The 17,599-nt window shown below is 30.5% G+C and overlaps 3 protein-coding genes across 3 annotated transcripts in view; 2 read left to right on the forward strand and 1 right to left on the reverse strand.

Moving 5' to 3' along the window:
* Window positions 1–1,838, forward strand: part of LOC102586905 (uncharacterized) — a 6,984-nt gene extending 5,146 nt beyond the window's left edge. Inside the window, exons 6-9 of the mRNA XM_006363815.2 lie at window positions 706–861; window positions 1,030–1,083; window positions 1,195–1,335; window positions 1,461–1,838. Of these exons, the coding sequence (XP_006363877.2) occupies window positions 706–861; window positions 1,030–1,083; window positions 1,195–1,335; window positions 1,461–1,838 (729 nt within the window). The remainder of the gene's footprint in view (window positions 1–705; window positions 862–1,029; window positions 1,084–1,194; window positions 1,336–1,460) is intronic.
* Window positions 1,839–5,786: 3,948 nt separating this feature from the next.
* On the reverse strand, window positions 5,787–9,194 carry LOC102587243 (uncharacterized). Its single transcript, XM_015303653.1, has 6 exons — window positions 9,012–9,194; window positions 8,443–8,598; window positions 8,219–8,272; window positions 7,952–8,092; window positions 7,460–7,817; window positions 5,787–5,980 (listed from the first exon to the last, which is right to left on the reverse strand). Exons 1-6 carry the CDS (start codon window positions 9,192–9,194, stop codon window positions 5,787–5,789), a joined length of 1,086 nt encoding a protein of 361 aa, XP_015159139.1.
* A 3,778-nt stretch (window positions 9,195–12,972) lies between these two features.
* On the forward strand, window positions 12,973–16,734 carry LOC107058217 (F-box/FBD/LRR-repeat protein At1g13570-like). The gene is made up of 5 exons (XM_015303654.1): window positions 12,973–12,978; window positions 14,968–14,982; window positions 15,209–16,045; window positions 16,132–16,293; window positions 16,378–16,734. The coding sequence occupies exons 1-5, from the start codon at window positions 12,973–12,975 to the stop codon at window positions 16,732–16,734; spliced, it is 1,377 nt and encodes a 458-aa protein (XP_015159140.1).
* Window positions 16,735–17,599: the final 865 nt, after the last annotated feature.

Raw genomic sequence — 17,599 nt, forward strand, 5'->3', positions numbered from 1 at the left:
GGGGGGGGATGCAAGATAGACATGTTGTATTTGATACATACTGAATATATATAGGTTGTATCACTTGTATTCATCCGCTCTTCTATCATTTATATTCATTTGCGATGTAGAAATAATGATTGATACAACTGCATCACTTGTATTCATTCTCTCTTGTACCACTTGTATTTACTCGCAAAATAAAAATATATAAATATTGAAATACAAATTGTATTTGATACTTACTGGTTGATATAACATTGTATGTCGATACAACAATTAGATTGATGCAGTTTATATAAATATCTCCTCCTTCTTCTATGTTTTCATTCCATATATCCAAATCAACCCTTAATCAAATGGTGCGAAAGATATTACCAAATACATATAGTCAGCCAAAGTATGTTAGATTTTTGATGGTGTGAATTCAAATTGAAATATTTTTTTGTCGAGGTGGTTGTCGTCATATAGTCATTATTATATAAATATAGATTTAAATAGAGAGGCGGGAGAGAGGGAGAGAGGAACGAGAAAGGAGAGAAGACAAGAGAGGCGAACGAGTGAGAGGGAGGTTTAGTTTTTCACTTGTCTCTAGTTTCCGTACTCTACCTTAGTTACCATATATTGCACTCAGGAAGAAAAAATATAAGGTTGTTTGGTGTATATATAGAGATTAATCTTGATTCTTTATTTGTGTTAACAAAATTATGTATTTATTATATTCAGGTCGCAATAGCACAAACTTTGACTAATCCAAATAACAAATTTACGGGAGCTGGAATGATAACTAATTTTTACAATCCTCATGTTGAAGATGGTCAACATAGTGCATGTCGATTAAAAATTCAGAAAGACTCAGATATCATACAAGTTGGTTGGAGAGTAAGTGTAACATGAGCATTTATAAATGTAATTTAATTGTTTCATGAGAATGAAATGTGATAAGGATTGAATATTGTATCTCTGAGATTAAAATTAGAAGCTTTATTTAACAAAAAAAACCCACTTTATCAGTAAACTCACACTTAATTGTATAATTTTGTGTTTTAGGTGGACCCAACATTATATGGGGACAGTAAAACTAGACTTTTTATACATTCTCAGGTAACTTATATAAAGTACCTTAATGATTTATATTGTGAGTTCATGAAGGTAGTACATTTATTAGCGCTAATGTGGAAATATTCATGTGTAAGTTATATATTTCTTTTTTAGTTTGGTAAAACAGATTGTTTCAATACTCTATGCCCTGGATTTGTGCACGTAGACACTGGGACACCTCTTGATATGTCATATATGGATAGTCTTACACACCGTGGAGTCGATGGATATGAGGAAACAATGTACATTGAACGGGTATATTTAACGTATTTCATTTCCCTCTCTTATTTAAAATTTGAATCAATGTTCTTACTAGTACCAATATTATAATTTGAAAAGCATGTAAATATTGACATTGGGATTTATTTTTTGAAAATAAGGATTCAGTCAATGGAAATTGGTGGCTTTTATTGTCAAGCGACTATGCACAAGTTGGTTTTTGGCCTCAAAGAATCTTTACTGGCTTGACAAGCTTTGCTATGAATGTTGAATGGGGAGGAGTCGTGTATAGTCCACCAGGTGTACCTAAACCTCCCATGGGATCAAGTTTTTTTCCCATCAGAAATAATCTTTGTGATGCATTTTGTAGAAGTATTGCAGTTCTAAACAAGAATGGAAAGACAATTCAAGTAGACAAAGTGACCACACATGTTGATAATCCTAATGTGTACAAGGTTTTATTCGAACGACTTGGAAATGATAAAGAGTCTTACCTTTTTTTTCTTTACGGGGGACCTGGCGAGAGTGCACAAGTCTAGGTCTTGTTAATTTTTCTTTCCAATATCTAAAGAAAATTGAGAAATTCTTAATGAATTTATATTCAATGTTTTCAAGCATGCCTAACTAGCAATTTCTGAGTACTTTGCAATTTGCGCCCAAATGTATGAATATGTTTTAGTAATTTGCATCTTATTTATCTTTTCTTTTTAAAAAATAAAACAGTGTAATCTCCCTTTTATTTCAAAAAAAAAAAAAAATCTGTTATTTTTAAATATTTATAAGGTCAAAACATATATACATAGGAATTCTAAAATTACACCTTAATAAATTTGTTTCTAAAGACTAAGCACACAATTCTCCACTTATATTGCAACGAATATAACTACCGAATTTTGGATTAATCAGTACCGGATATTGGATTAATATTGCAACCAAAATAACTTAAATCGATGAAAATTTGTTAAATTGGTATGAGATAAATTGTTTAAAAAATTAATTTATCAAGTTTCTTAACTTTATCAATATAAAATAACGTTCAATTTTGCTATTTTGTTCACATAAAGTCATTTAATTTTGCCCAAGTTAACTAAACAATAAATTTCACCTAAATATTACCTAAACAATAAACATACATCACTACCATATATACTAATTTTATCTCTTCTTTCTAACAATTACATATATTACCACTTTTAATATTTTATATCATATATTATTGAAGATACAATCAATACTCATATCCCTTAAAACTAGGATAGATTAATTATTTTTACATTTAAACTCCAAAATTAGTGTTTTAATTAAAAACAAATATCTTTCTCTCAGAGTATGAGTTAGGGTAAAACTCAAACTCTAACTCTTTCTCTTTCCTTGATCAATCGAAATTTACTAAGAAGAAACACTCCATTAAAATGAATGTTCTATAGCTTATCAACACACACATCAAATTCTTAGCCTTTGATTTTCTCACACTCAATCAATCCCCCACGAATCCACCATTTTTTTCTCGCAAGGGGAGACACCTCTCGCACAAAGACAATGGGTATGGTTGTAAGTAGAGATTTCAAGCCCAATAGATTTATCAAATTCGATATTGGTGATGGTACCGATTGCATACCTTGTATACTATATGGATCAACCAAGAAACTTCGCGTTACTTCTCCTGTCGGATTTAGGCACATTGAGCAACACCTGTAACACCTTGGACTTCGAAATGGGCAAAAGAGGGGTTCATAAAAGTCACCCATCAGTTTTAAGTTTTGGGTCAACTTCAAACGATCATATCTCTCAGAACATTAGGAATTATATGCCCCATGACCTATCAAATTAAAGGTCTTTGAGTCCTCTTTTCAACGCCATCAAGTATGCTTCATTTCAAGCTCGTAGTAAAAAACTATGCACGTTTTAGTGAAGCCTCTCTTTTAAGGCACCTCAATCATTTTTAGAGGAGGTAGTTTGGTCTTTTTTCCATCCCTTCTAAGCCTACCCACGTTTTTTCTTCACCCAATTAAGGTCTAAACATCGTTAAAACAATTTTTCATGTTCTTTAACACTTTGAAGAATTAGATCAAGGTTTCAATAGGAGAAAAAAACTAGGATTTAAGCGTTCTTCAAGTTTCCATCGATTTCACCAAGGAACTTTGTTCTTTCCAGGTATGTAATGCTACTCACAATGTTCGACTTGTTCGTCCTTATGCCCTACATATCAATTTCATCAAGAAATCATTACATCTAAATGATCCATTCGTAGTTCTTGATAAATATTGAATTCAGTTCTTTAACAATTGAGGTTTGATTATTTTGTTTTGTGAATCTTATAGTGTTGTTCATGCTTAGTGTCACATGAACCCTATTGATTTAGTAAATTTATGTTTTCTAAAGGAATTGTATGAAAGTTTTCATGTTGGTTTTGGGTTTGAGAAACAAGAAGATTTTAGGAACAATTTCCCAATTCTAAACTAATTTGAAGTCCTAATTTTAGCTTGAAAATTCGTCGGGGTGTTGGGGAGGCACTGGGGTGGCGCGCCAAGCCTGGTCCCCAGTAGTTTAGTCCCTGGGGCGGCGCACCAACAGTGTGCCTAGGCCTAGCTCCAGTAGTACAGGGCATGGCGCATGCGCCAGCAGTGCACCCTAAGCCAGTGCTTGAAGTTTGGGGCATGGCTCTCCCTACCAGCAATGCGCCAGGGGTCGCTGGCCAATCTCTCATTGTTTCATCCAATGCGCGTTCCTTTAAGTTGTGGCCACACTTCCCTTCCTTTTATAGGTTCCATTTACCTTTGAAAATTCCTGCATATCCTAATAACATGTTTTAGGGTACATTCAAAACTAAAGTGAGTTTAAGAGAAAAGATTAAGAGCTCTATTTTCATAAAAATATAAGAGTTTTTAGTTGTATATATATATATATATATAGATCTTGGGCTTGAAACATAAGTCCATAAGTATACGTTTTAAATGTAAGTATGTATTATGATGTTTTTGAAAATTACTTCAGTAAAGTAATTACCCCTTTCTTTGTAAAGGGTTAATTGAACATAATTGATATTGAATATTTTTGGAAGTAGTATCGAGCATCGAATTGGGTTAGAGTCTTTTATAACTCAAAAGTCCCATAAAACTACGTAGCCATCGTATGATAGGATAACATTGATTCTTCATGCGACTGCTCACTTTCTCTGAGAAAGCATGTTAGATGGATCCATAGTTATAGTATCATCCTATACCCGGCAAAGTATAGGATGACCCTTGCAACATGGGAAAAACATTGTATCATTGTTAGGCTCATGGTAATGATTTTTTGTTAGAGAAACTTCCCACAAGTAACGTATATTATTTTCATATTGCTTTTATCGCATATCTTATTGTAACGCTTAAAGGGTTTTCATTTCATATTCATGCATTGATATAGCATCGAGTTGCTTGTAGTCTATCAGTGCAATTATTGTTTTATTCAGCCTTATTACATACTCGTATATTCAATGTACTGATGTCATTCAACCTGCATCGTTTATGATACAGGTGTTCATGATCATCAGCATGTGTTTCGTAGAGATCACCCTACATTCGTAGACAATATTTGGTGAGGTCTCCTTGCTTCCGGGAGACTCCATTTTCATTTTCGTTATAATAGCATTTTAGGTGTCGTGGGTCTTGTCCCGACATCTATCCTGAACCGTTAGAGGCTTCATAGATGGACATAATTAGATATTTTTCATTTTTTTCTCAAGATGTTTATTTAACTGATGAATTATGTTAAGTATTTAAAGACAGTGTTTTAAAACTTCTCTTTGAATGTTTAAATGCTCATCTATTTAAGCTTCCACGTATCTTTTAGTGTCATATATGATTCATAGTTAGCCAGACCAAGCGAACGGATGAGAAATGGTTCTCGAGTGCCGGTCACTATCACGCCCCGAGCCTACACCTTGAATGTGACTGGCAATCGAGAATCATTTCTGATCCCCATGTGAACCCTTGGCCTGGCTACATGACTTACATGATATTACAAAATATGTGGAAGCTTAAATAGGTGAACAATTGAACATTTAATAAAGTCTTAAAATACTGTCTTTGTAAAATGTTTAATATTAACCATGAGTTAAACAGAACATCCTGAGAAAACAATGGAAAACATCTATTCAATCTATCTATGAAGCCTCTAACAGTGTGAGATGGATGTCGGGACAAGACCCATGACACCTCCTAAAGGTACTAACTAAAAGGAAACGGATTCCCCCGAAAGCAAGGAGGCCTCACCAAATGTTGTATGCGAGTGATCTCAACGATTCGCCTGTTGATGACCCTAAATACTTGTATCTGCATCATGAAACAATGCAAGCCATGCAAGTTATCATAGGCTGATTGGAAAATTATTATACCTAACTGTAACAAGACCTGATATAGCATATAGTGTACAAACACTTGGTCAGTTTCTACAACAACAAAAAAAAACGCACATGGAAGCAACTCTAAGAATAGTCAAGTATATCAAACAACATCCTGCTTAGGAATTCTCATGTCTAGCAACAAGAAATACATAATTTCAGCATTTTGTGATGTTGAATGGGCATCATGCTCTTTCACAAGAACATCAATTACAGGTTTTATTGTAAAACTAGGTGATTCACTCATCTCATGAAAGTCAAAGAAGCAAAATACAATTTCAAGAAGTTCAACAGAAGCTGAATATAGAAGCATGGCGACCACAGTGTTTGAACTGTTTGGTTAATTGGATTAATGAAGGATCTTGGAGTACAACTATAACTCCCAATATACATTTACAGTGATAGCAAGTCAGCAATTCAAATTGCTGCCAATTCAGTATTTCATGAGAGGACCAAACACATTGAAATAATTGATTATCATTTTATAATGGAAAAAATTCAGAAAGGATTGGTTAGAATAGAATACATATCAACCTAAGACCAGCCAACTGATATTCTTACAAAAGGCCTAAGCAAACTACAATATGAAAGTTCTCACGTCCAAGCTCGAAATGTATAATCCGTTTACCACTCCTAACTTGAGGGGAGCTGTTGGACAAAATGATGGTGTAAGGCCTAACGTAAACTGTGGTCCAATAACTTGATAAGCCTATATAATTGGATAGTGAGAACTAGTTAGTTAAAAAGATCCCAAGTGTACTCTGAATATATTTAAGACTTCTTCTCTAAACGATCGATTGAATCAATAAAAAAACTTCTCTCTTCTTGCCTTTTCTTCATTCTTGAATATCTTCTGTACAATAGTGACTGAGTTCAAAAATATTAAAATAAATTAAAACGTTAAAATTAAATGACACTTTTTAATTTATTATTTTAAAAACAATACACATATATATTTTTTGAAAATAATTAAAAGTGAAAAGAAAATAAATTAATGAAAAAAGAGAAAAAACAAAATATTTAAAGTAATAAAGAAAATAAAATAAAATACATATTTTATAAAATATTTTAGGGGATAATAGGATCCTAGTTAAGTTTAGATGTGTCCTTAAGATTTCGGTCATAATTTAGAGGGTATTTATGCTTTATTTTAAAAATAGAAAATGACTTTTGTGGAATAAATTTAAAGTTCGTTAATTTTTATGTGGTATGATATTTTTGTGTGATAACTCTTAAGATTGAATAATTTTTATGTAACATAAAATAAAGAAATGATTATTATTTATGTAATAAACACAAAACTAATGACAACCAAGATTAGTCTTTTCTTCCTTACTCTGCAATCCCTCAAGTATAAATTTTTAATGAGATAAAATTGCAAATTACAAAGCACCACAGATTAAATTAAACTGGAGAATATAATGATGCATATAGCTTAATTAATTAACCTTGCAAAAAATTGTGAGCTTCAGTCTTTAGAAGCAAATTTAATAAGGTGTAATTTTAGATTACCTACATATATGTTTTTCCCTCATAAATAATAATAAATATAATAGATAAATAAAGAGATTAGGGTGCAAATCATTTTTAAAAAAAATATTAGATAGATAGAACAAGGTGCAGATTACAAAAAAATTGCATACATAAGGGTGCAAATTGTAAAGTACTCAGAAATTGCTAGTTAGGTTTACTAGAAATTTCCAATTTTCTTTAGACATTGGAAATAAATATCATCAATAATAGTAATTAACAAAACTTAGATTTGTGATTTCTCACCAGGTCCCCCGTAAAGAACATAAAGGTAAGACTCTTTATCACTCTCAAGTCGTTCAAAAATAGCCTGGTACATATTAGGATTATCGATATGTATGGTCACTTTATCCACTTGATTCACCGTTCCTGTCTCGTTTAGAACTGTAATACTTCTACAATATGCGTCATAAAGATTGTCTCCGATTGGAAAATAACTTGATCCCATAGAAGGTTTAGGTACACCTAGTGGACTATACACGACTCCTCCCCATTCAACATTAGTAGCAAAGCTTGCCAATCCAGTAAAGATTTGTTGCGGCCAAAATCCAACTTGGTCGTAGTTGTCTGACAATAAAAGCCACCAATTTCCACTGTCCAAATCCTTATTTTCAAAAAATAAATGTTAATATCAAATAATGTTTATGTGCTTTTCCAAATAAACAACCTTTTACTTATAAAAACTTTGATATAAATTCTAAATATATAAGACAAAGAAACGAAACACATAAAATATACCTGTTCAATGTATATTCTTCCCTCAAATGTAGTGCCTCCACGGTGTGCAACACTATTCATGAGTGACATATCAAGAGGTATCTCAGTGTTTACGTGTACAAATCCAGAGCAGAGGGTATTGAAACAATGTGTTTTATCAACCTAAAAATAGAAATATATAACTAACACATAAATCTTTTTAATTCGAAGTTAATAGTTAAATGAAAAGATGTACCACTTTCATGCGCACTCACGATATAAATCATAAAGGTACATAAGATAAGTTACCTGAGTATGTATAAAAAGCCTAGTTTTGCTATCTCCATATAATGTTGGGTCCACCTAAAGTACAAAATATATACAATCAAGTGCGAGTTTACTGATAAAATGGTTATTTTTTTCTTAAATAAAACTTATAAGTTTCATCTTAGAGATACAATATTTAATCCTTATCACATCTCATTCTCATGAAACAATTAAATTACATACGTAAATGGACATGTTAAACTTACTCTCCAACCAACTTGTAGGATTTCTGAGCCTTTTTGAATTTTTAGTCGACATGCACTATGTTGACGACCATCAACTTCAGGATTGTAAAAATTAGTTACCATGCCAGCGCCCCTAAACTTGTTATTTGCATCATATGGAGTTCGCGCTATTGCAACCTAAATATAATAAGTACATAATTATATTAACTCATATAAGATATCCAAACCTAAGAAGCCTCTTGTTGTAAATTAGACTAACAAGATTAAAAAAAGGTTGTTTTCTTAGAGTACATTAGATCAACATATTAGAAAGTTTTCAATTGAAAATTGAAACTGAAAGATAAAAGTATGATAAATTTTTCATAGTCATGTAATGTACCTTATATCCAGATGTGTATCTTTCTTTTGGCTCACTATTGTTGTTGCTCTGCATTAGATAATATTGGAATATGTGAGTTTTTCCATGATAATTATTGTAAACTTTTTATGTTTGTGCATCAACAATTTTTCTTATCTATAGATAAATACATGGACTCTTAAGTAATGAATTATTCAAGCAAAAGTAGTAAGTTGTTCATAAATTATCTTACTACATCAAATGTGACATCTTCTGGTGGTGGTAGATGTCTTTGTCTTAAAATGTCATCTTTTGTAATTCTCTTAATCGGAACAGTTCCAAAAGGACAACCTCCATCTTTTGACCATATTGTCGATGACCAGCTACTTGTTGAGTCACTTGATTTTTTCTTTATACTTGATAAAGTAGGTTTCATCTGTCCCACCGAATGTTTAGTTATATGTCAACAATATCATATTCTTGTTTAATAAAACGAAGAGAAAACGGAAAGAGTGTAAATATATACCTTAGGATGAAAATTATGGTCCTTCAACAACAGGTGATCAAATGCATGTTGTTTGTAGAAATCTACACAATCATATATATCCCCATACTTAGTCTGCAAATAAAAACTTCGATTCAAATCCTTTGTTTAAACTATTATCTACATCAATGTAAGTAACTAGTGGGGAATAAGAATAAAATTAGTTCGTGCATATATATTTATTTGGCTTACAATAATTAGAAATATGAAAGGGTCGAGTGATAATAATATATAACAAATTAATTTTAAATTTTTTGAAGTAGTCTTTTGTTTAAGAGAGAAACTATCACTCAACTTTTAGGATCGTCTGGTTGGGAACTAGTTATTCCAGGATTAATTATTCTGAGATTAGTTATTATGGGATAACTTATTCCCCTTGTATATGGATAACTTATCCAATCACTATGGTATAAATGGTGGGATAAGTTATCCCAAACATGTCAACCAAACAAGACATCAAAATTTTATTCCATTCTTATCCCTCACACCACACGACGGATAGTTTGGATTTGACTCCTCATCCAGTTTCCTTAAGTTCTTATTTGGATGAGATAGACACACATCATAGATTTGAATGAATGATTGAGATTTAATAAATTAAAGATAAGTATTAACTATGATTAAGATAATTAATCACTTTCATATATTTATTTCTTTAAATATTTTTTTAATCTTACAATTTTATCCACTAAATTTATTCTTTCTTTTTTCCTTTAAAAGCGACCCAATCATAGAGCTGTAAAGGCTTAAAATATGTATCTTCAATTATTCTTATTATATCAAAGTTTATTTTTTCAAATATTTGATTACTACATAATGTACTGTAAAAGAGTTGCACTAAATTCTAGTAATTATCCATATATTTTTGAAGTGAGAGGATCCAAATTTATCTTCTCTTTAAACATTGAAATTCTTTTTCAAATCATCCAAAAGCAAGAACAATTTTTATTTTTTTTAATTGAAGGCAAATAAGAATTTAAAAAAAATATATTTAGGAGTGATACCATGTACCACTAAAATTGTGGGATTAAAAATATTTTTAAAACAAATATATGAAAGTAATTAATTACCTAAATCATAGTTAAAACTTATCTGCAATTTATTAAATATCAACCATTGATTCAAATCTATGATATGTGTCTCTCATTTAAATAAGAATTTGGGGAAAATTAAAGAAGAAAAATAGAGAGCCAAATCTGAATAATTTGATAAATTAACTTTTAACTTGAGATGTTACCCTTTTCCTATATAGAAAATAAAAAGTAGTACACTTTGTTTGATGGTAAGAAATTGAATTTTATGGCCACTTACAGCTACAACTTACAACTGTACTTGCATCAGAAGTAATAATTTTCTTATAATATTTTTCAAATTCATTCATGCTTGTAGTATTTTTAATAACTGCATATGAATTTTGGTTGGGTGGGATTGGATGGATTTTTTTAATAGAATTTATATTTAGAGATAATTGCATTCTAATACTGTCCAAGAGCAAATTGCTAGCAATTTTCAATATATTTGACTAAAAATAAAATAAAAAGTGAAAGATTTGTATCCATTGGATATGGTTTTTGGATTGGGTCGGATCGTTTTAATTGAATTCATATTTATTAAACTAAAAATAAATATATAAAATAAAATTACACACCGAGAATTGAATTTTCCAGCATATGTGATCATTGTGTTAGTAAGGAAAATTTTATGATTTATGTGTTAAAACACATAATAATTAAGTTATTTTGATGGAAAAAACTCAATAGTTATTTGACTATTTATGAAATTTACCCATCTAATATTTGACCATGAAAAGTTGAATGTGTGTTTGTGTGTGGGTAAAAAGTACTATAATGTAGAGGGTTCACAATTTTCAAGTACAACAAAAAAAATTACAAAAGGGAAAAGAAGGTAAGATCTATTTTCCAGAATCTATGTGAGAAAAAAAAATTCCACTACAAAATCAATATTATCAAATAAAAATATAATGCTTCAAGAGATTTATGAGCACAATAAACTCAAAAAGGATACTACCTGAACAATTTTGATTGCTGGCTTGTTTAAGAGTTTTAGTTGTTTTTCTAACTCCACGTCTTTTGATTTGGACAAAATCCTCTCTCCTTGTACTCCATCATAACTCAAAAGAAAATATAGCATCAACAAGATTTTTTGATGCATCCTGAATGTATTTATTTTTATAGGTATGAATGTAAGGTGTTTTTGAAAAATCAAACTACAATGAGGAAGACCCTTCATAGAGACTAAGTTGACTATTATATAAGATATTGAATTTAAGCATGATTAACATAATTTAAAAAGATTTTTATTTAGTAAATGTCTATTGCTCATTAGTAAGTTTTAACTAATAGCCAAAATAGCAGTCTAACATAGATTTGAATAGAATTAATTCATGAGGCTTGATGATTTCACATTTATGTAATATCCAAAAAAGAACATTTGACCATCTGACTATATATATCCACCTAATATCCAAAAAATTTTTTACCATATGACTGGTCATATCTAAAATGTTCATGATTTAAATAAAATCAAACTAAATAAAATAATCGAACCAAAAATATTTTTATTGATACTTGGTTCGTGTTTGGTCATGCCTGATTTTCTTTACTCTTTGCTTTTTATCTAATAAAAGTGAAAAATTTAAATTCATGTAGGTATATTAATATTTGATCCATTTGCTAATTACAATAATTCCTTAAAATTTGTACCTTCCGGATACATAAGTCACCATCCGAATACATTAATTCTAATACAAGAAGAATCTTTCTGTTGCGCTAAAAAGGGAATAAAATCTGAAAATTAATTAAATCTCATAAACTATGAATACGTTTCTTCTTATTCTCAATCATACAGAGGCAAATCCTAACAAAATGAAGAAATTCAAAATTTCAAATTGCTTCCCCATTCAACGAAGAAACCTTTCAGATTTGATTAAGAAACGTTTGTCAAAATTTTGGGTAAGCGGGGTGAGTTATGAAGGATACAAAAGTGATGGAATTGTTGTTGGACAAATGATTTCCTTTTGAATCTTCAAGTTCATCGAAGATCCTTTCAATTTTAATTCAAAATTGTTGAAAATTTTGAGTTTCAAAATTCTTCTCCTAGTTTATTGAAGATCCGTCAATTTTTTTGAGAAGATACATCATGAATATCTTTGCTACTTACTATTTTACTATTTATGTATCTTGTTAAATTGATATGTATTGTATTTATACTAGATACATTAAATAAATAATAGTTACCCATAAGATGTTAGATTTGAGATCGATATATCGTGTGGTAGTTGCTATGTAATTGATGCATTTAGTATAAATTCGAATTTACGTATCATATCTAAAAATAATTAGTGCATGATACATTACTATTTATGTATCTCGTTTAAATTGATAAGTATTGTATTTATACTAGATACATTAAATAAGATGTTAGATCTGAGATCGATACATTACCGTGTGGTAGTTGCTATGTAATTGATACATTTAGTATAAATTCGAATTTACGTATCATATCTAAAAATAATTAGTGCATGATACATTACTATTTATGTATCTCGTTTAAATTGGAAAGAAAAAAAATAAATGAAGAACTACCTCTTGATTAACTTTAAATCATTAACTGGAGATAAAAAAATATTAAAATTCAAAATAAAGGAGTGATGAAGGTAAGTGATGATATAGTGGAGTGATTATAGACATGAAAAAAAGGAAGAAAATAGTGGAGTTGGAAGATAGAAAGTTATGTATCTGGAAATGAGAGAATTTGAGAAAAAAGATGAATTTTTTGTAATTTTTAAAAATGATAGGGAATAATAGAAAATCGGATTAAAAAAAAGATGTGTATATTTAGATAATTTTTCCTATATTTAATTAATGCGTTTCACCCATGTTTTTTTTTTTTTTGCATTCTTTATTTTTGACGAATAATTTGATGATCTTAATGATTACATTAATTTTCACTCATCTTCTTATACATTTATTATAAATGTTGCGATATTTTGAGGATACAAAAATAAATTACAATCTAACCACAAAAAAGTTGGTCTTAATTTTTTTTCTTACTTTTTTTTGTTCTTTTTCTATTCACATTTCTTACTTTTTATTTCTCATATTTTCACACTTAAAATGAAATAAGAATAAAAAACATAAATAATTAATAAACAAATATATATTTAAGGGAAATATTAAAACACAAATTAACCGTTGAATCAAAGAATCGTAAAAAATTCACGTATGACAAAGATCAAATATGACCCTGAACTTTACTAGAATGATATGATATGGATCTACATGATTTTTTTTTAAAATCAAGTTAAATTATTTTTTCCTTTTCATTAGACAAAAAAAGTATATCTGGCCATTTGTGTAATAGTAAAAGTATACATAGACCATTTGTGTTATGGTAATTGGTAAAAGTATATGTGAATCACTTTTCTAACGAGAATATATCAGTTTTAAATCACAAAATTGAAAGATATATAGGCTCTTTTCCCTGGTTTATGTGAGATTCTTTTTTTCCTTTTTAAATTTCCTCATATGCTTTGTTTGATCACTTCAGAAAAGAAAAGAACATATTTTTGGGATGAATATTGTTCCTCAAAATTGAGTTGTTCAATGCATTAAAGGGAAACGAAGAGTTTTAGTTTTGAAATTGTAGTCTTAATCCTTAAAGATGTCACAAAAATAATGTCCTTATCTTTGGTGAATTGACTCAAATTATAATTCGGTAATTAAGCTTGATCAATCTTTCTAACAACAACATTAACTTTTAATTGTATAAAATAATTGTTCCAATTTCTTCATTATATTATACTTTTAATAAATGGAAAATTTGGTACACTGTATTTCTTATAGTTGAGGGGTAAATTTAAATTACTCCACTACTCCCTTCGTTTCATATGAGATGAACATCTTATTAAAATAATTATTTAATATTATTTGATTACTTACTAAATCATGATAGAATTAATTAATTTTTTTTTATTTTACCCTTACAATTAATATGACTTTTGGAATATGAACAATTCCAAATACTATATATATATATATATATATATTATTTTTTTCTATTTCTATATATATATATATACTTCCTCCGTTCCTAATTACTTGTCCAGTTTTCCTCTTTTACTTGTCCATTTTGACATATCAAGAAAAGACAAACTTTTTTTTACCTATTATATTCTCAATTAATTAATTTTGAAAAAGGTGGAACTTCTTAAATTTTTAATTCATCCATTTTATAATTAATAGGTGTACCACCTATTATATATTTTTTCTAACTTATTTTTATGTGCATTAATATAAACAAAGGACAAAATCATGAAATAATCAATTTATTAGTAATTCTTAATCATTGTGTAAAATAGAAAATGTTAATCTTATATGAACCGAAGGGAACAGTAATTAAGGATATATTTAAGATCAAATTCGAATAGTAGGACAAACTTACTCTATTTTCCCAGGGACATCTTTGGTCTTTTGCCCATTATTCAAATTAATGTCTATGGTGCGTTTTAGTAACGTTACATATGAAACGTCACCAACTTTGATGAAAATTAAATCTTATTAAATATATATATACCCTATGAGGCAGTTTTCAATTTCTCTTTCAACAGTCTCTTGTGCTACATGAAAACGCTTTTCTCTCACAGAGGACATTGCTACAGGTAAGTAAACGTATGAACTCAATTATGATTTTATATTCACTTTCTCTTCTCTAATTTTTTCGTATCAAGTTAAAATTATTGAACTATTAGCCATATAAGACTCTGAAATATGTATTTGTTTTAATTTGCTTACTGCATTTTTATATAGAGATTCGGGTGAGAATGTTGAATACTCAAGTGCATTTGCTTAGTATTATTTGTTAACTTACTGAATTTTAACTTTCAGAAATACCAGCAAACTCGCGTGTACTGGATCATGAAGAGTGCTAGGAGATCTGATGTAGATACACTTAGCAACAATTTGCCTCGTGATATTCTGGATGGAATTCTGGGGCACTTGCCTTTGAAAGATGCAGTGAAGAGTAGTATCTTGTCGAAAGATTGGAGGTATAAATGGGCCACACGTCAAGAGCTTGAGTTTGATTATCACTTTTTCGAGTTGTTTGCACATTTTCAAGAAGCTAAAACAATCATTTATCAAGTACTCTTACTCCATAAAGGACCTATACTGAAGTTTAAACTTGGAGGGTCTAATTTGATAAGATTTCGTGATATTGATCATTGGATACTTTTCTTGTCAAAGAAAAATGTCGAGGAATTCACTCTTCGTGTAAGATCAAACAACGATTATCATTTACCTTCTCACCTTTTTACATTCCGGAAACTAAGGCTTTTGGAAGTTCAAAATTGCTTATTCCACCCTCCACCGGATTTCAAAGGGTTTAAGAAGCTTGTTAATCTTGGTCTTCATTGTGTCACTTTTCTTCCGACAGTATTAAACAATCTTATCTCTCAATGCCCGTTTCTTGAAATATTGAAGTTGAATTGGTGCACAAACTTCGACACCCTTGAAATTGATGCTGCTAATCTCAAATGCTTTGAATTTAGAGGAACGTCAAAGTCCATTTGCTTCAAAAATGCCCCTATGCTTAAGGAAGTTACTATATGGCTCAATTCACAAGTTTCGACAGATCTATCAGCTCCTGTTTGTTCTAATCTTATAAACTTCTTCTATTACATGCCTTGCCTAATGGAACTGGATATAAGTGGTGTTTCATTAAAGGTAATAGTCGAGTGAAGTTAGCTACTTATCATAACTAAATTATGTATTTGATTCGTATCTTGAACTAATTTTTGACATGCTTATAGGATTTAACAATGGGAGGTCTGTCAGGGAATTCTCCGACTGTTTTGAACAATGTCAAATCTCTCAGAATTCAGAGAATGTTATTCGAAAACAGTGAGGAGGTTTTAGGTGCTGTTTACTTGATTGCAAGCTGCCCCAAATTACAAGAGCTGACTATTGAATGTGTACGTACTCTCTCCTCCCTAAGGTAATTTGATAATAATTTGTCCTTTGTATCCGGCCTGACAACTTCCTGAATTTTTTTTTAGGAAATAATGAACGATGTTGTGGGACCTGTTGCAGTTGTACAATACTTACAAGACCATCAAAGCTTGTATGATTCTGTGAAGCTGCTTCGGAGAGTGCATATGAATACGTTTAGTGGTTTTGAGATAGAAATGGAATTTGTGAGGCTTATATTAGCATCTGCACCTGCACTTGAGAAAATTTTCTTTTGGAATTTTTCATGTTTCCTTCATCAGCCGGGTAGACAACTGATGGATAAGATGAAGCAATTTCACCAAGCATCACCTAATGTTGAATTCACATTTGAAGAAGTTGTTGCAGAAGATCGTAGACCAATTGAACCCCAAGAAGTCATGGAAGCACCATATGACTTTGATTAGTGATTTAGTATTAGGTTCGTTGATCTCGTATATATTACAAATTGTTCATCCTAGAGGTGACAGTAATGGTGAAAGAGAGGGTTCATCTTTTATTATTGTATTTGTTTTTTTCCGTTTGAGTTTGAGTTTACCTGTCCGTGTTGCCTAAGACATTTTGTAAGAACTTATTAAATGGAAAAGGGTCATGTTTGCGCCTTTACTATCTCCATTGTTTAAGTTGTCGACTATATAAGCCTACTCTTACACTTTTAAATAAAAATATACACATTTGTAACTATGAAAGTTTAAAATGGAGAGGTAGCGGTGCACTGACAGGTTTGTGCATATTCATATTACATCTCTCAAGAACCCTTTCAATGTACCTCTTCTAAGAAAGATGTACACCACCGACTTGTATTGAAATCTCCATACCAAGGATTTTCTTTGCAGCTCCCAAATCCTTATGTCAAATTCCTTGCTGAGCAGTTTCTTCAATGCATTTATTTCTGTGATGTTGTTAGCAACAATAATCGTATAATCAACATACAACAGTAAGTAAATCATTGTGTTAACATATATCTTCTTGTGATACACAACTATCAAATGAACTCCTTGAAAATCTATATGTATTCATGAATGCATCAAACCTCTTGTACCACTGTCTAGGAGTGGTATGTTAACAGTCACGAGGACTTGTGTAATAGTCCTCATGACTCCATCATGGAAGCAAACCCGAACATAACCAGTGCCAACTATTTTACAAGCTACATCACTGCCCATTACTACAGTTCCTCCACTTTTCTCATAGTTGCTAAACCTATCTCTTAGAAACTCCATATGCAGAGTACAACCAACTCTTTCGTTACTATCATTGAGAAATCTATTA

Source organism: Solanum tuberosum, unplaced genomic scaffold (assembly GCF_000226075.1).
Source record: "Solanum tuberosum cultivar DM 1-3 516 R44 unplaced genomic scaffold, SolTub_3.0 scf00465, whole genome shotgun sequence".
Lineage (NCBI taxonomy): Eukaryota > Viridiplantae > Streptophyta > Magnoliopsida > Solanales > Solanaceae > Solanum > Solanum tuberosum.